Here is a 19,746-nt window from a genome sequence, read left to right on the forward strand (position 1 = left end):
TCATTTGTTCCCCTCGAAACTATTTATTAAAATGACTATTTTTCCTTTGAACAGATAATTTAACCAAAATTATGTATTTTTTAAAGATTTTATTTAAATCAGAGAGTGAGAGAGCACAAACAGGTGGTGAGGCAGAAGGAGAGGGAGAAGCAAGCTCCCCACTGAGCAGTGAGTCTGATGCGAGACTCGATCCCAGAACCCTGGGATCACGACCTGAGCCAAAGGCAGACGCTGAACAGACTAAGCCACCCACATGCCCCACGCAGGATTGTATATTAAGTAGTGGAAATGAGTGGGTCTCACACATTTAAAGCACCTAATACAGCTATTCCCCTTCCTTTGGACAAACAATAAGCCCCCAAAGAATCCATTTTTTTATCAATGAATATTTCCTAATAAAGGAGTAGCCAAAACAAAAATCCCAATTTTTCAAACTGCTTTTAATGGGGCTAAAGTCTGAAACAATTTATCTTTTATTGTTCTCACTGTGAAAATTAAGGAGTCTACTAAAGGTTTTAATAATATCACATCAGCTCAACTCCAACCATCTCCAATTCTCACACACACACACACACACACACACACACACACACACACACACTGCAATCAAAGAAAAACAGAGTGCACCAAAGCTTTTGTGGCAAGCTCCCAATTAATGATGAAAACTCCTTGGAGCCAAGGTGCTGTTCTCCCAATAGACCGCTATTTTTAAAATATTTCTCTTTGAAAACAACAGCATGATTAATTCCACCACTCTTACTTAAATTACTTATGACATAGAAACAATGATACAGTATGAGCAATTATTAAAAACACTTTATTATGTATAATTTGTACATGCTGCAAGTTGTGTCATTTGGGGTCATCTTCCAGGTTGTGATATCATCTACCAAGATTAACTAAGTCTAATTTTCATCCTGCCACATCACATACAAAAATACAATTTTCAAAGTGAAGTTCCCCTTCTTTACACAAAGATACATAAGAGGGTGTCAGATGAATAAGAAAAGAATACTTTGCACATGTATCAACACCATACAAGGCATTATCCTTCACACAGTAACATCTAATGTGTTCTTTTATTTGGGAACAGCAGGAAAAAGCCCCTTAACCCTCAGAGGGAAATGCAAACTTTGTTGCTAAAGGCGAACTCCAGGGATGAAGGTGTGGTCCTCTCAGGGAAAGTAGGGGCAGTGGGGATTTATGGACCTGGGTGGGTGCCTCACAAGCACTTCAAAAGGAAAGAATTGCAGGTGGTTCCTCGGGGACAGTCGCACAGCTTCCCAATCCTCGCTCCTTTTCGCACTGCGCACCGCTCCCCAGCGTGGCACTGAAAACAACACAATGTGTGGTCTTCCCACAGAAACAAACCCGGGCTCCCAACAGGCACATCTCCCCATCAACACAATGTCTGCCTCTTGGGAGAGATAGGTGGAACCTATCACCATCACGAGAGGTCTAAGTATGGTCAGACCTGAAACACAGAGAGCCTTAAAATTTCAGTGAGAGAACATAAACAGAAAAAAATTTAAATTATTGAGCCCCTCCTACTTTATTCCACTTTTTATTTTGGGGGGAGGGGGCACATTTTCTAACTCCCTTGTTTATCAAAAAGAAAAATAATCAACCAGACATTTTTCTAAGAAATAAACAAACAATAGACCTGTATTTTGTCACAGCCTCTGCTTCCTGCTTTCAGACTCCTCATCCCAAGGAAGAGGGGTGTGTGTGTGTGTGTGTGTGAGAGAGAGAGAGAGAGAGAGAAAAAAAAAACACAAGCGTGTGCATGTGTAATTCCCCAAGGAAAGTGATAAGCCGGGAAATCAAGAATTTTAACCTTAAAACTTAGATCAGAAAAACTGGCAGTACTCCAGATGGCAAGAAGAAAATTGGAGGAACAAGAACTGAGTAGATTTAAGGGCTCTTCCAATTCAGAAAATTTTTCATGAGATGAAAAAACCCATCTTCAAGAAACGCTCCCCTCCACACAGACCCAAGAGCTGGTTCCTGGCACCAGCTGTTGGATCCTCCGAAATGGACGTTCTACTCTTTGCTGTTAGAAACCAAGGGGCATGGTTGGCGGTGGAAAACAAAAGAGAGCCCACAGAATTCTGCAAACCCATTACCTGATTTAACAACATCGCAGGTAGAAGGTCAATGCATAATACTCAAAGTGGTATATTTCCTCTTGGAAAAACATGGGGAGGGGGTGACCCCAAAGCCTTACCATGGGGACTTGGCCGTACTTCTTCTCATAGATCGGAATACTTTTAGTCTTGAGCTTCTTCAGGACTTCCTGTAGCGCTTCAATCTGCAACACATCGCCCCCCCGGAGCCCAAAGTTGCCGCATTGGCTGCGAGCCCAGCCAGGTGCTCACTCCCAGCCCTAGTTACAAAGAGCCCCGGAACCACACACACTCCACCCCGGGACTTCAAGGACAGAAAGGGACGACATTCAAGGGGTATTAACTTAGCGAGCACTGTCTCACGTACAGACCGCGAGTCCCTTAGACTCTGAAGCTCCAGGTGCTCCGAGGGCCCGGGACAAGGGATTCACTCTACAAACTGCCTGAAGCAGTGGGCTCCAGACGATTTTCAGATGGAAGCCCGGGCTTTACGCTCATCTCCCTGCACCCCGATTCTGGCAATGGGGGCGGGGAAGGAGGGAAAGAAGACGGACGAGTACAAAGGAAAGGACCGGGAGGCAGCCAAGGGGGGTCCGGGAGATACCCACCAGCTCCTTCTCATGAGAGGCATCCTCCACGGCAGAATAGATGTCCAGGGCTCGGGGCTGGAGCTCAGCGTCCTCCTGGGCACGGGCACCCAGCAGAGGTAGCAGCAAAAGCAGGGCGGCACCCAAGAGGGTCAGCGGCCGAAGACGGGGGCTCTCCATGGTGCTGAAACTCGCAGCTGCTGTGGCATCCCACGCTCCCGCCTTTTATAGAGAGCCAGAGCCCGAGTACAGGCAAGAGGGAGGGGGCGACGAAGGAAGTGGGTGTGGAGGAGGGTCCAGGTCAACCGTCTGTAGGCAGAGCTCCGCCACCGCTTGACATCAGTGCCCGCTGGACACCAGGCGCCCGCGAAAGAAGCTCTGAGCACAGAGCTGGAGCACAGAGAACAGGGACCCTGCTCCCCAAGTGCTGTCAGCCCCGGGGCAAGGGATGCTCCCCTAGGGGCCAGATCTGAAACGGAGGGGCAACAGCTGAGGGATGGTGGAGGAGGAGGGGGCTACGAGATGGAAATTGCCTTCGAGCCAAGACACAGACAGTAGAGTCGCTCCCCATCCCCTAGCAGCAGCAGCAAAGCAGCAGCAGCAGCCCCAGCAACAGCAGCAAAGCAATCCATCTCACCAGCCCTGCCTTGCCTCTCACCCCAGCCCCATATGTGGCAGCAAGTAGGAGGTGTTGCCTCCAGGCAGGCATGTTTGCTGAGCATTTTACTAAGCACCATGCCTGGTAGGGGAGGCAAACATAGTAAACATAACAAAGAGAAATCATGGCCTTCCCCAGGATGAGTTCTTCATGGAATCTATGTGGTAATGAGAAAAGAAGGAAAACAGACTAACTCCAATTCAGGGGCAGTGTGGGGAGTGCAGACAGCCCCATTCTGATACCAGTCCTGGCTTCACTACTTACAAGCTATGTGACTTCAGGGAAAAATAAATAACCTATCTGAGTGTCTCTGTCTCTGTCTGTTTCTCTTTTTTGTAAAACTGGTATTTAAAAATGCACCTCACAAGTAATCAAAAGGAGGGAATGAGAATTGGTATGTAAAACTTCTGGCCCGGAGCACAATAAGCACTAAGCCTCCCTGCCTCTCCTTTTTGAACTGTGAGACTGCCCAGGTAAGTGGCTGTGTGCAGTAGCTCAGTTTTTCCTTATGGCAAATTCACCATCCTCAGAACCCCTGTTACCTACCACCCACTCCTGATATCCAAGAAGCCTGTCTAGAAAGAAAACAAAAGGAGTGAAAAATCCAAGTCCCTGATTATGGAAGTATCTCTAGAGATCAGAAGTTACTGATGAGCCAGGTCCTCAGTGACTTGGGAAGACTGGTTTTTAAAAGGTGGGGGTCCCTACTGCCTGAATGGAAACCAAAATTCCTGTAGGAGAGGTGCTGTTTTCCCTACTTAGACCTAGGGGCTTATCTTCATTGCCTGCCCACCTAGCTTCTTTCACCACACCTTCTTTCTTTCAACCCCTTCTAACCCCGTCCACTTTTCTCCATTCCCATTACTACCACCCCAGTTCTGGACAATTGCCCCAACCTACATCTTGCCTACCTCCAGCTCTACCCCATTATCTCTTGCCTTCCTCTAATCCACAATTCATGACCAGCCAGAGCATTTTTACCCTTCAAATGCACGGATGGCTTCCCATCTTACTAAGCACAGAATCTAAATTCCTCATCCTGACTTACAAAGTACTACATGATCTGTACCTCTTTCCACTTTCATGTCCTAATATTCTGCCCAGGCCCCTCCACTCCAGCCTCAGTGACCTTCTTTTTGGTCCTCTAACAGACCAACCTTATTCCCACTTTGAGGCTTTTGCTCTTAGCTTATCTGGAAAGGTCATCCTGCATTTCTAAATAGTTGACTGCTCCTTATCATTTAAATCTGTTCAAATGTGCTTGACCACCCAATCTAAAGTATCCACCAATTTATTATCCCACAGATTTATTGCTTGGCCAGTGATACGGGTCATTGGAATAGTTAAAACATAATATGTGCCTGCTTATTTTATTTAACAAGTATTTAATTGTTATTCAAATGCACACTGGAAAGCAATTCAAAAAGTAACATCTCTCCTGATGAGTAGCACACATATTAACAGCACCAAAATATTTTTCCTTAAGATCAATCTAACTTGAAAATTAATCTAGTACCTCCCTCAGGTCTGCCTTTTACACATACCGTTAGATTCTATACAACAAAACTTTAGTAGCAGCACATTTTACTGTTTAAACCTTACAGAGACATAGCGGCACTCATTATAAAAATGATCTCCAGCAGTAAAAAGCATTCTAAACTTCAGAAGGAAAATAGCCCTAGATATGGTTTTAGTCCATCCTTCTGCAAAGATGGGGATATTCCCAATGCAATAATTTCTCTCATATTGTGTTCTACCCAGACACAAGTAATAACTTTCCTTTTGTGCTACTTCTATTGAAAAATATTCAAGAGTTCAAATCCTACTGATGTTAGGTTGGTGCTCATCTTCATGTAAGGAGGATACTACATTTAGTTGATGGGTTGGGAAAGGGACCCTTAGACAATCCTGTGAAGCAAGCCAGGGGTATCCCGGTCATTTGGATATCACAATGCTATTTTCATCTCTGAACAGAGTTATTTAATAAACTGTCTTTAGGAAGCATGTGGTATCGTAAGACATAGGCCATTTTCTTCCTGAGAAAACTTATGTAAGTTAAAACAAGGGAGCACACAAAAGCGTGAGATGTCCTATAGTTCTTACATCATGCACTGTCAGGAGAATGTACATATTCTTGATAATTTATAATGACTCCATTAGAAAAAAAAAAGCTCACCTTTGATGCCCCCAAGTAAGTAAAGTTATAATTGGTTTTAGTCACTATTTCTCATATCAGATATAGAGAAAGGAAGCAGATCATCTCACAAAATAGAAGCAGTGACCAGCTTGTATCCACGGACCAGCTTGTATCTCTTAACAACTCCTCCTAAGATAAAGCAGGCTTCCAGTACTTTTCTCTCCCTCCCTTCTTCAAATTTTGAGTCATTTCTTTTCCTGTATGGCCCAAAGTAACACTTGGTCTTTTGGATTGTCATATTGCTTAAATACCAGGCTACTTTATTATTCATTAACCCCATTTCCATCCTGATCAACAGTAAAACTTCCTCAGTTTTGGCCAGGAAAACAAAAGCAAAATAAACAATTGGGACTGCAACAAAATAAAAAGCTTCTGCCCAGTGAAGAAAACGATCAACAACACTAAAAGACAACCTACGGAAATGCGAGAAGATATTTGCAAATGACATTATCTCATAAAGGGTTAGTATCCAAAATATAAAAAGAAGTGATACAACTCAACACCCCTCCCTCAAAACAATAACCCAACTTAAAAATGAGAAGACATGAGCAGATATTTCTCCAAAGAAAAAATACAGATGGCCAACAGATACATGAAAAGATGTTCAACATCACTCATCATCCGGGAAGTGCAAATCAAAACCACAATGATGTATCACTTCATCCCTATCAGAATAGCTAAAATCAAAAACACAGGAAACAACAAGTATGGGCAAGGATGTGGAGAAAATGCAACGCTCTTGCACTGTTGGTAGGAATACGAACTGGTACAGCCACTGTGGAAAGCAGTATGAAGGTTCCTCAAAAAGCTAAAAATACTTTTCTTTACCGATGCAGCTATAGCCATAAGTATGCTCAGGCTTCAGAAGAGGCTTGCCTCCAGTGTTCTCCACTGTCGCAAAAAGGAGGTCTGATTGTACCCCAGTGAAATCGCCGATGCTAACTCCCATCAGTAGATCCAGTAACTGATCAAGGATGGGCTGATCATCCAGAAGACTGTGACTATCAATTTCCAGGCTCAAGCGCTGGAAAAACACCTTGGCCTGCTGAAAGGGCAAGTATATGGGCATCGGTAAGAGAAAAGGCACTGCCAAGGCTCGAATGCCTGAGAAAGCGACCTGGATGAGGAGGATAAGAATTCTGTGTGGCTGCTCAGGGAATACCTTGAATCTAAGAAGATTTACCGCCCCATGTATCACAGCCTGTACCTGAAAGTGAAGGGTAACCTGTGCAAAAACAACTGTATTTTCATCAAACACATCCACGAGTGAGGCAGACGAGGTATTCAAGAAGCTTCTGGCTGGCCGGGCTGAGGCCCACAGATGAAGACCGAGGAAGCACGCAAGTACCGTGAAGAGCTGCTCGAGGCCAAAAAGGAGGAGACCATCAAGACTCTGTCCAAGGAGAGCGAGACCACTCTTTTGTCTGGACATAGTGGCCTCAGCAATTACACAGATCAATAAGACAAACTTTTAACTGCCTCAAAAAAAGTTAAAAATAGAGTTACCGTACAATCCAGTAATTTCACCGAGTATTTACACAAATACAAAAACACTCATTTGAAAAGCTGTCTGTGCCCCTATGTCTTGAGCAGCATTATCTACAATCGCTGAAATATGGAAGCAGCCCAAGTGTCTATCCATAGATGAATGGATAAAGAAGATGTGATACACAGAATATCACTCAGCCGTTAAACAAGAATGAAATCTTGCCATTTGTAACAACGCAGGTGGATCTAGATAGAGAGTATAAGCTAAGTGAAATAGGTCAGTCAGAGAAAGTCAAATGCCTTATGATTTCACTTACATGCAGAATTTAAGAAATGAAACAAACAAGCAAAAGAAAAAAAGAGACAAACCAAAAAACAGACTCTTAACTATAGAGAACAAAATGACAGTTACCAGAGGGGAGGTGCGTGGGATGCCTAAAATAAGTGAAGGAGATTGAAAATATGCTTATCATGATAAGCACCGAGTAACGTATGGAACTGCTGAATCACTACATTGTACACCTGAAACTAATATGATGCTTTACGTTAACTATACTGGAACTAAACTTTTTTCAAAACTTTCTCAGTTCCATTGACTTCTTATTTTAAAGTGTTTCTCTTTACTGGTGTTCATTGCACTTTCGTCCAGGTTAAACATTACTCTCTTTGGTACATATTAATAATCTCTTAGGCAGCACACTTTTCATATCTACATTGTCTGCTCCTCACCTTCCCTGTCTCCAGAAAAGAAATGACTGGTATTTTTCTTCTATTTACTGACTTTCAATCCATAGCCTTCCAAAGGAACTGAGGCTTACTCCGTTCTAACCAACATCTTTATCACTATTCGGAAGAAAATCATCTGCAAATAAAGGACCCCTGGAGTTGATGCTAAACTGGGACGTGCTGGAGATGTAGGAAAGACTATGTGCTTTGCAGACGGCCTCTGAAGGAACAAAGCAGAGAAATTAGACAAAGCTTTCCATTAATTTTGTAAAGATTTCAATTTAAAAACTTTCAATTTCAGGGTGCCTGGATGGGTCAGTCGTTAAACAACTAACTCTTGATCTCAGCCCAGGTTTTGATCTCAGGGTCATGAGTTCAAGCCCCATGTTGGGCTCCAAGCTGGGTTGGAGCCTACTTAAAACAACAACTTTTGATTTGATGGCTTTCAATTTTTTAAAAGTCTCAATGTTCACTATGTTCACAGCACTGCTAGGTACTATGAGGACTGTGGAGATAAAAAAGACACAGTTCTTGCCCTTGATCTTTGAGTCTAAGCATACCCATAAATACCCATAATATAACATCTCAGTGAGGAAAGCGTCCTAATAGAGATAAGGAAGCCCTAAGAAGTCAGAAATTAATTCCCACTAGAGAGAAAACTTCATGAAAAAATGGTATATGAGCTGCTGCGTCTTAGAGGGTGGGAAGAATTTCAACAATAACAAACATCCCACTCTGGATGTATGCAAACTTATGGAGGCAACTGCATCTGGGGAAAATGAGTAGCCTGGGATGCTGGAGGGTAGGGTACAGAGACAATGTAAAAGGTGCGGAAACAAGACTAGAAGAGGGAGCAGTAGAGCAGAAAAGGGAAATTCAGAGCAGCAACAGATCATTCCAAATTTGGATCCCATGAACAAAAAGTAGAAGCATAAGTAAACCCAAAGGATTCCATTTTTAAAATACTAATGCTAAAAGCAAGCTTTTTTACCTAAAAGATCTAGCCTAATAAAAGTAGCTTATATCAGGTATAGGAAGGTATCAGTAATGAAGAGATATATGCCCCAGGACAAAGAAATCTTTCTCTGGTTTCTTTTGCACATCACACCTGGAGTGCAGCAGAAGGAACAGCACACACCTAGAACACACTTCCTATGCCACAGGTGTCCCACGTCCTCTAGCTTTTCTGGATCCAGAGCTCCTAAGCTTGTAGGAACTGTAGAATTAGTACTAAAGCAGCAGACTAGGATGCCCTAAGAGATGAACTATATGACCTAACAGAGAAAAACTTGAATCCTTCAATGGCTGCTCATTGCCTACAAGTTCAAGTTAACTTCTCAGCATGGTGTCAAAGTTTCTCATAGTTTGATCTTGGCCTGTATTTCCAATCTCCTTTTCCTCCACTTCCAACCAGTTCTAGCAGATATCTTCTATTTTATTTGGTAGATACACCATATTTATTTCTTACTTTTGCACTGAATGAGAGGAACAGACTGTTATGCTACCATAACAACTCCAAAATCTTAGTGACCTGAGAAAAAGCAGAAGTATTTCTCACTCATCTTACATGTATACCAGGGTCAATGAAGCACTGTGTTCATCACAGTCACTCAGGACCAAGAATGACAGAATAATCACCAGGTCTGATATTGATGGTTGTGTTCCAGAGAGGTGGGGGCGTAAAGAGCTCTGGAAAGTCTTGAACAAGCTATTAAAAGCTTAGGCCCAGAAGTGATGTTTCACTGGTTTCCAACTCATTAGCCTGAAGAACTCGTCAAATGGCTCAATCAAGGTAAAAGGCAGTGTAGTGTTACCGTGCCTAGAATGCACTGGCTACCACATGACTCTGCCTGTTCATTCCTCTGCCTTTGTCCATGCCCTTCTCCATGCCTGGAACATCCTTCCCATGCCTTGAACATCTAAAAAGCTCATGTTTCTGAGAGACTATGGACTAAGAGAAACAAACTGAGGACTTCAGAGGGGAGGGGGGTGGGGGAATGGGATAGACCGGTGATGGGTAGTAAGGAGGGCATGTATTGCATGGTGCACTGGGTGTTATACACAACTAATGAATCATCGAGCCTTACATCGGAAACCGGGGATGTACTGTATGGTGACTAACATAATATAATAAAAAATCATTTAAAAAAATAAATAAATAAATAAATAAATAAATAAATAAATAAATAAATAAATAAAATAAAAAGCTCATGTTTCAAGACCTATCTCATCTGCCACCTTCTTCATCCACTGGCCGTCATACCACCAGGTTTACCTTGCCTTTGTTTCCATAAACATTTATACATGTACTTATTAAAACACCCAACATGCATTATATATTATCATATGCCTATCTCCCTGCTAGACAAAGAAATCCTCAATGGCAAAGAATACATCTAATCACCTTGGTACTCCCAGTATTTAGCATGGTACCCGATACACAAGTGAGGAGGAGAAAAGCTAGGTGCTATGAAATGAAAGATAATACTCAGACACTAATTTGGTGACATGCAATCAATTACACTATTTATTACAGAAGAGATTCATCAAGCAATTTAAAAGCACTGCCAATTTACTGTCTAAAAGCACCATTACTACCCTTTTATCAGGGAAAAATTATGCCAGAGAGGGATAAATTTGTTTCACAGGTAGTCAATTTCAGAAGTAGGATTTCTGGGGTACAGACTCTGGCCTCTCTCAACATTTCCTCCAACAATTAAGGGCATTTCAGTTGCAAAATGGAAAATTTAGGCCAAGTACAAAACTTGCTCTGTCACTCGGAAGAAGGGTATTGTCACCATGCCCTTGTTATGGACTTCTTCAGTGTTTTTCCCACATATTCCCTATGATGTGATATGGAAAGAAAACTGGGATAGGATCAAATCCTAAAGAATCTTGGGAAGTTTAAAACCTGTTTCTGATCAGCAGTCTCCAGATCATAGACACAACTCCTGTGCTGGGCAGGGTTTGGCTTTGATGGCATCTAAGGTCACTTTTACGATCATGATGCTGGGACTCTCCTATGCCTCCTTGAGAACTCATTGAAGTGAAATCTATTTCTTTTGACATAAACTATAACCTCAGGAGAAAAAGAATACCATCTGGCATGATCCAAAGAGGCAGGGCCTAAGAGCAAAAGTGTATTTTATAGGAAAAAGGATCCTGAACAAGGCCCTCCTTTATTCTTTAGTTAATCTGCGGCCCTGACATTTCTCTACTGCGCATCAGCAGAAGGTGAATCTGGTTCTGGTTTTAACAAAAGATCCATCATGTTGGCCTGGCTTACCAGCTAAGTCAGGCCCAACTTTTCCTGCTCTGCAAGCTAGATGTATTGACATTCAGATCTGTGCACCTCCCATCAAACTGCCTCTGTAAAGCCAGGCTGGTAAGGCCTCTGAGATGGATTGGGCTAGCAATTATTCCTTAAGCTCCCCTAATATTTTTGGAAAGCCCATAGGGACTGTGGTTATTACTCGGGAAGGTGAGATTAGACTGTAACTTTGAGAAGAGTGAAGCCCAGAGAATGGCAGGTTTGCCCAAGGTCATGTGTCAAGCTTTCCTCTCCTATAAATGGACTACAGGAAGACAGGTGTTTGGAAGCCCTGTTTAACTTTATGAATGGGATTATAGACAAGTGGAGCTCTTACATTTCTATATAAAAGAAGCTTAAAGATTTTAGGGAAGGCAATCTCATCAGAAGAAGGGTACAGAGTGTGGGATGTCTTAAAGCTGCATTTGCCATAAAGAGTTCACTGATTTATGGGGATCTTAGGGAGAAAACAATGGTGATTATAGGAATACTTTTAAAAAGCCTCGATTTTCCTCAGTACCTAACACTCCCTTCATTTCCTACCCTTCTCTAGGAAACACAGATCTTCAATCATACTCTCCTCTCAGACAAGTTCCAGGGCCCCTATTCATCTGAGGCTGTGGTGTGTATCATGTCAGTCTCTGTCTCCTGCACCCCTGAACTGCTGTGATGGTCTATGTTACAACATGTTACTGTTCACAAACATTTAGTGGCCCTCTCTGGAGGAGGACTATACTTTGGACTTCTGCAAAAGTATATCCTTTTCAACTTCTATGTGGTCATGTGACTCACTTTGACCAATGAAATACAAGCAGAAGTATGAGGCACTGTTTTCATGGGGAAGCTTTAAAAACCAGTGCATACTTTGCCCTGCTTTCTTTTTCTCTCTTCCATGCTGATTGGCAATGTTCCAGATAGAGGCAGCTCTATCAGCCTGTGTTATGGAGAGTTCTGGAGAGAAGAAAATGTTGAGCAGAGCTACAAGCAGCCTTCATGGACATATAGTGTGAATGAGAAATAAACTTTGTGGATTTAAGCCACTGAGCTTTTGGGGTCATTTTTTACTGCAGCATAATTTGGCTTTATCAGGCCAACTCAGGTATACAGATTACCATACCCATCAACCCATCTCATAGATAGTACTAGTTATCTATGCTGCATAACACATTACTCCAACATTTAGTGGCTGAAGACAACATGTCTTTATTATCTCATCATTTCTGTGGGTCAAGAGTCCAGGCATGGCTTAACTAAATCATCTCTTTCAGCATCAGCACAGGCTGTAATCATAAAGTGTAAGATGACTGGGGCTGCAGTCATCTCAAGGTTCAATTGAGGCAGGATCCACCTCCAAGGTAACTCAGTGGGCATTGGCAGGATGTCAGAGAACTGATCTCTCATCACTTTTGCCATATTCTATTCACTGGATCCTGCCCACACTAAAGGGCAGGAAATGACATAAGGCATGATTATCAGGAGGCAGGGATTAATGGGAACTGTATTAGAAATTGTATCACAATGATTGTCAAAAAAAAGTAAAATTAAATGCATAAGAAATGAGCAAGAACATAAGCTTGAGTGGTGAGACAAGAAAGAGAACTGGGGAATTTTATAACTGTGGCTCTGAAGCCCAGAAAGGTTAACTATCTTGCCTAGGATATGCAGTTAGAAGTAAAGCCAGAGGGGTGCCTGGGTGGCACAGTGGTTAAGCGTCTGCCTTCGGCTCAGGGCGTGATCTCAGCATTTTGGGATCGAGTCCCACATCAGGCTCTTCCGCTATGAGCCTGCTTCTTCCTCTCCCACTCCCCCTGCTTGTGTTCCCTCTCCCGCTGGCTGTCTCTATCTCTGTCAAATAAATAAATAAAATCTTTAAAAAAAAAAAAAAAAGAAGAAGTAAAGCCAGAATGAAAATTCAGATCAGCACTCTTTCCACTAGACAGTGGTAAGTGAAAAATTAAATAGCAATATAAGACAAATTACATTCAACTGAAACAAAAGCTAGGCCATCAGTTGCTAATTGAATTGTCACATAAATCATCCACACAATGAGTGAATTAAAAGTGCAGAAAGACAAGCTCTTTAGGCTAGGGGCAATCAAAGGTAGGACATAATATGAGCTAGACTTTGAAGGGTAGAATTGTTTGAGCAGAAAAGAAGGGAAAAGTGTTCTTGGCAAGTAAATGGCCAAGCTGGGAGTTCTTCAGGGGAACCCTCAGGCATCACACAGAAATGCTGACGTCTCTACTCTTCTGTCTTCAATCTTAACTCATCAGGTGACAGACATTTTCCAAACAGACTAACTCTGGAACATTGTGCATCAGAGGTGAGGCCATATAGACAGAACCTTCAATTTACCCTTAGATAAGTGGTACCCAACCTGAGGAGAAAGGATCAGAATCAACTAACAATTTTTACTTGGGAAACTACAGATGCTTTTACCCTACCCCCAAAACCTGAGGCACCAGAATGTCTGTGGAGGAGGGCAGTGGAGCTCAGGTAGCTTGAAAAAGTCACCCTAAGTGATCTCATATAACCCCCTGGTTAGGGAGCACAGTTGTGGGGCTTTTTGCATCATCTGGTGAGGTCTCAGGGTATACACATCGCCCTACAGAGAACTCCAAGGCAAGGTCTTTTCAGGATGCCAATACCCTCCCTCATAAAACATGAACAGCTTGATAGCTGAGCCAGGAGGGATTGATGTCCCCTCAATTAAGGGGTCATGAACACACCCCAAGGGGCTTTCCAAGGGTGCTTGATGTACAGAGATAAGCCCCCAAAATAATAACCTTAATAGTAATCAAACCTTGATGAAAGACTCATTTTTGCCCACCTTGGACAGATACTGTGTTCCCCATTCTATAGGTGATAAAACTGGTAATTTAATGAACTGGATCCAGGTCTGCAAGCCAGTGGGAAGGAAGTTGGACCAGATTGTTTACTTGATCAAGTTTATCACTGTTTTAGAAAAGGAGGTGAGAGAAGAGGGAGCAAAAGAGAAATAGAAAACAAAATCTAAACAAATTTTCATATATCGTAAGAAGACATAACATAATGTCAAGATCCCCATGGTTCCCTAACAAACCAGGTCGTTTTTGATTGGAAACTGCAAAGATGTCAGGCTGAGCCTCCAAGTGCAAACTTTGACTTTCCCAGTGTGAGTGGAACTCTGTTTCATGATGCAGACCATCAACTCTGGACTGAGGTCCTCCTGTGTGCCCTGCTGAAGACCTCCCGGGACATCAAAGAGACCTCTAAGGGTGCTTTGGCTAATGGAAGAACAAAGATCCCACCCTGCGCAGACACAAAGCTACTACACCTCCCTGACAAGGAGAGACCCTGACAAGGCACTGCTGTTAGCATTTATAATGCTTTTTGCCCAGATGCAAATGTCATTTTCTGCCATTTGCACTGCTGACCAGGGTGGCCCCGGAAGAAGGCATTGCTGATGGACACAGCCTTTGCCCAGTGCCCTGCAGGGGGGTTGGAATGCACTATAACTGTAGCTTTGCCCATGGCAGCCGTCAGATACCCACAGAGACCAATCTTTCCCAGTGCTTGCTAATGAAATTTCTCCTCAGGGGATGAAAAAGTCTTCAAAGGAAACTGTCAAGTTTGTTTTATTTTTTTTATCCTTATACGTTCTTTCTCAAGCAAGGGTACACAAAAAAGAGCAAGTAGCCTCCAAACACCATTACCTGTTTCCTAGGAATTTTAAGATTTGCCATATGATAGTCTAGAGGTCCAAGCATTTCAAAGGGAAACTTTAAATAATGCTTTGTTCCTTTCTTGTCTATTCTCTTTCTCCAGGATTCTGCAAAAACACATCTTAGCTCTAGAGGTGTGGACATAAAAGTCCTAAAAGCCCAGTTACATGGGAATAAATCAGGATAAGTGAAGGGGCTGCCCAAAAGGAGCTGGGAGACAGGTAAAACCTGTGTTGCATTCAAGACTTCATAAGCCCATTTCTCTGACAGAGACCCAAGGCGCAAGTGTTATTTACGTGGAAACCCTAAATAGTTTCTTAGCAGGGCTACAAATTAAAACCACCTTGGGAGCTTTTCAAACAAGACCCAGCACTGGAGATTCTGATTCAATTGTCTTGGGGTGGTGCCCAGGCAAGGGTCCTTTCAAAGCTCCCCAGATGGAAGGTGGAGGGATCTCACTGTCCATGAGCAGTATGGCCGGCCTGGTGCCTAGTGCACTGAACTGCACATCTGGATCCGTTCCTTTGTTCTGGCCTAGGGGTTGCACATCCACGGGGGTTTGTCTAGGGGCCAGCAAGTAAGGTAAGGCCCAGATACAAGGCAACAGACAGTGGTAGAGCTTCCAGTTTTTCAAGAGGAGATAGAAATTTGGATTTTTACATGAAACTTCCTGATTTTACAGTGTTGACAACTGATTTAAAATGGAACTCTTTGAAGTGCATAAGGCGGCAGCCTTGGTTTCCACCCATGGCATTTCCTACACTGGGTCCTCAGGTGACCTGGGGATCTCTCTCTCTGGGATCAACTAGCAAAACTGAAAAAAGAAAGCACATCTGCAGAGCTTGACTGCATGTTCTGGTGAACACTGGCCTCCTGTCAGTTGGCCTTCATCATCATTCATACATATGTGTCTTTAATTGACAGACTTGGGTTGCAGGGAGGGCACAGGAAGTCCCTGTAACTAACATGGGTGACCCTGACCTTGAGAGGCTTCACTAGGCCTTAAACAAGAATGTGCCAATGGAGGGCGCCTGGGTGGCTCAGTTGGTTGGGCATCTGCCTTTAGCTCAGGTCATGATCCCAGGGTCCTGGGATCGAGCCCCGCAGCGGGCTCCCTGCTTAGCAAGGAACCTGCTTCTCCCTCTGCCTGCTGCTCCCCTTGCTTGTGCTGTCTTTCTCTCGCTCTTTTAAATAAATAAAGTCTTTAAAAAAATGTGTGCCACTGGTCCAGGACTTTAGAGGAAACGCAACAAAAATAAGGAGGAGAATAAGTGAACCCCCAAAAGAGCATTGTTGAGCCTTTTTGTTAAGATCACCAGTCAGAAAGTACGGTGTATGCAAAAGAGCAAAGGTCCTGAAGCCAGACACTTATCTGCTGTACGGGTACAACCCCCCGGACTGGCAAACCACAGTGTCTTCCAAGCCTCAGATTCTTCAGCCATCAAGTGGACATAAAAATAACTTCCCCATAATACAGTATGGAGGTTCCAAAAATAATTATATATGTACAATGGAATATTATTCAGCCATAAAAAAGGATGAAATACTACCCTGTGCAATGACATAGATGGAAGTAGAGAGTGAAACGCTAACCTAAAAAGACAAATACTGTATGATTTCACTCAGACGTGCAATTTAAAAAACAAAACAAAGGGAAAAGAGAGATAAACAAAGAAACAGACCCTTAACTCTGGAGAACAAAGAGAGATTTACCAGAGGGGAGGTGGATGGAGGGAAGGGTGAAATAGATGAAGGGGATTAAGAGTACACTTATCTTGATGAGCACCGAGTAATGTATACAATTGGGTTTTTTAAAGATTTTATTATTTATTTGAGATAGAGTGTGAGTGGGGGGCAGAGGGAGAGGGAGAAGCAGGCTCCCCACTGAGCAGGGAGCCTGACACGGGACTCGATGCCAGGACCCCGGGATCATGACCCAAGCCAAAGAAAGATGCTTAACTAATTGAGCCACCCAGGCGCCCCTCTATACAACTGGTGAATGACCAAACTGTATATCTGAAACTAGTATAACACTGTACGTTAAGTATACTGGAATTAGAATTTAAAATTTAGTTTAAAAAAACAAAACAAAAACAAAAACAAAAACAAAAACAAAAAACGCTCCCCATAGAGTTGCAATGGTGAGACAGGATGAATTTGAAGAGCCCGACACATGGAATGCACTAAATTCCCAGTCAGAAAAGTCATCCGTTTTCATGCCTTGATAATCTGATTAAAGCATCTCAGAATTCCTACTGTTGAAAAGTTCTTCCAAATAGATGATTTAATTCTAAATTCCCCGCAACCGCTGCAAGCACACATTCCTTCTACACGTGGGAACACGGATGACAAATGCCTCCTTCCATCAGAGCTCTCTCTTCCTTCCAGCATTTCAGAAGTGGTCCCCGTCACCCTCTGAATTCTGCCCACCCTTCCACAATACTTCAAGTATTTCACAGCGTTACTGTATCACCTGCCACTCACACGTCGCAAGGTAGAAACATCATGATGAAGCCGTCTGCATGTGGTCCCCTGACACATTTACCCTTAGGGAAGAGGCTACGTGTTATGCATCTTTTCATCTTCTTCAGATACAGAAACGTCACCCAGGAGACCAAAATGTCCCTCCAGGCACTTTCTCCCAGCCTCTTTCTGCCAAGCCCCATCTCGCCTCCAGCACCTGCTGCCAATTTGGAAATCACCTTTCCCATCTCGGTGGGCTTTGCACTCTAAAAAGCAGCTACAGTCATGGCTTCCCTTCCTCCATAACATCTGTCTATATTCAATTTAATTCCACAAACACGCGGGGACTTCTGTCACCAACCACTCTACTAAGGCCCTGAGGAGGAAGAGCTGAGTAACGCCCAGCCCTTTGCCGGAGCTGCCCACAGTATTAACGTTGTATATCAAGTTTGCTTGAAGTGATGGCAGCCCACCCGTGGTTGGGCAGCTTTTGATTAATATTTCTCTGCTCTACATCTTTTTACCAAGCCTGTGATTCTGATCCCCTGGCCCAGGAGTGGAGCCGGTATGGCTATTGACTCATATAACTGATTATTCTATACAATGAGTTTTCATGTCTACATGGATCTCGAAGGAGATTAGGATGTGCTGCCCCAAAATGTGCCACCCTGGCATAAAGATTATTCAGATAAGACTTGGAGCTGAAAGCAACTGAGAATCAATAGGTACAGGATATATCTACTTAAAAGCAAAACACGAATTTCCTTTGTGAAGGTGTCCCCCACCCCCTCCTGTGTCAGGAAGAGAAGAGTGACCATTATCATCGAAGATGGAGAGCCGTCACCAGCATGAACCTGCAAAAACAAACCTTAATAACGTAGCCCTCACCTTCCATTAGCCTCCCCCATGTCCTTCCTAGTTGCTTCTTCACAATTTATTGCCCCTTGAAGCCCACACCCTCTTTGCTTTGGTAGGAAGAGTAGAGGCTAAATGATTCCCTGAGTTTCACTTTCCTGTGAATTCCCATGCAGATAAATATTCCTAAAAATTGTGTGCCTTTTCTCCTGTTGATCTGGGTATGGTCACATTGGTAGGCCCCCATTCACAGAACCTAAGAAGGTGAAGTTTTCCCTCCCTCACGATTCTCTTCAAAGCAGACATTCTCAGGGATGGTATACTAATACTCGAAATCTAAGAGCCTGCAGCCCATTCTTGAAAGGTTCACTGTAGTTCATCTAACCATAAACGACAACTGAACCCTTATGCACGCAGGGTTGTCTACGGAGAATTGCCAACACTTATTTACCCTTAAGCCATGACTATGCTGCTGGGAGTGGGATGAGGGGACATCGAACTATGACAATCAGTGTGAGATGAGCTCATAGAGGAGGAAAACACACCACTCCCCACACTGGAACCCACAAGCTGGCCTTCTAGCCCCCTTCAAATCCCTTTCTCCAATATGGCAGCCTCTTAGATCTTTTTTTTACGTGTGAATTGAGTCTTCCCCTTCCCTGCTTAGATCCCTGGAAGCCTTAACTTTGTACTCAGAATGATTCCTAATTCCCTTCATGGCCCGCAAGAGGCAGGGGGACCTGGTCTTGCCACCCTCCCGGTCCCCAGGCACTTGTTGTACGAGCATCTGCTAGGCCGCAGACCTCCACTAATCTCATCTCGTCTGCGCCCCCCGACCACGCACACCCGCACGTGTCTTCTCATCTTCTAGGTCTTTTGCTCTAATGCCACTTCATCCAGTCCCTTTCCAGCCACTCGAAATAGCTGCCTTTGTTATCCTTTATCACACAGTTCCAGTTCTGTCCCAGCACTTATCACTACCTTGAAAGTGATTCATTTTTTTCCTTGTTAGATGTTTATCTTTCCCCTTAGACTGGAAACTCAATGAGGCCAAGGATCTGAGCTGAGGAGAACAGCGCCAGGCACAGAATGTCCAGGGAATGAACAGTTTCGAACAAGGAAACGAGTGGAAGGTCAGCCTTCTGGGCAGGCCCGCCCCACCTGCCCCTTCCTCTGACATGCTGGGCTCGCGCCATCTGCACCCAGCCACCCCTCACCTGCTCATGGCTTGGCAGGTGCACACGCTCCCACAGACCCCCAGCATGTCCAGCAGTATCTCAGGGTCAACCCCTCTGCAGCTGCATTCCTGCTTCCCCTCCCTTCCCCAGGAAAGCCTTTGAGAAGCCTACTGGGTAGAAATACAAGTCCGTTCCTCCCTCTCCCTCCTCACCCTTCCTCTTGCGCGCGCGTGCGCGCGCACACACACACACACACGGAGCACATCTAGCGTTCCACAGACAGACTCAAACTCCCCAGGAACATCTCCTGTGAGGGACAATTTGGCTTTATTTTAAGATCTTAAACTCCTGGTCCTTCATGCCCAAGCTGTTTCCCAAGGGAGTCTATGCTGGGCTTTGCTCTGGGGCATCCGCCTATCCCCACAAGTCAGGCCCGTGGATGGCCTCGCCGCTG

The 19,746-nt window shown here is 43.8% G+C and overlaps 2 protein-coding genes and 1 pseudogene across 2 annotated transcripts in view; 1 reads left to right on the forward strand and 2 right to left on the reverse strand.

The window, feature by feature from the left end:
- LOC123800257 (uncharacterized) overlaps positions 1 to 19,746 on the reverse strand; it is a 265,278-nt gene that overhangs the window by 221,715 nt on the left and 23,817 nt on the right. The window lies entirely within an intron of this gene.
- Positions 806 to 3,146, reverse strand: CARTPT (CART prepropeptide). The gene is made up of 3 exons (XM_045809784.2): positions 2,735 to 3,146; positions 2,228 to 2,311; positions 806 to 1,330 (listed from the first exon to the last, which is right to left on the reverse strand). The coding sequence occupies exons 1-3, from the start codon at positions 2,891 to 2,893 to the stop codon at positions 1,223 to 1,225; spliced, it is 351 nt and encodes a 116-aa protein (XP_045665740.1). The 5' UTR covers positions 2,894 to 3,146; the 3' UTR covers positions 806 to 1,222.
- On the forward strand, positions 6,415 to 7,030 carry LOC123800253 (large ribosomal subunit protein eL19 pseudogene; annotated as a pseudogene).

Source organism: Ursus americanus, chromosome 5 (assembly GCF_024610735.1).
Source record: "Ursus americanus isolate L20-20 chromosome 5, mUrsAme1.1.p, whole genome shotgun sequence".
NCBI lineage: Eukaryota > Metazoa > Chordata > Mammalia > Carnivora > Ursidae > Ursus > Ursus americanus.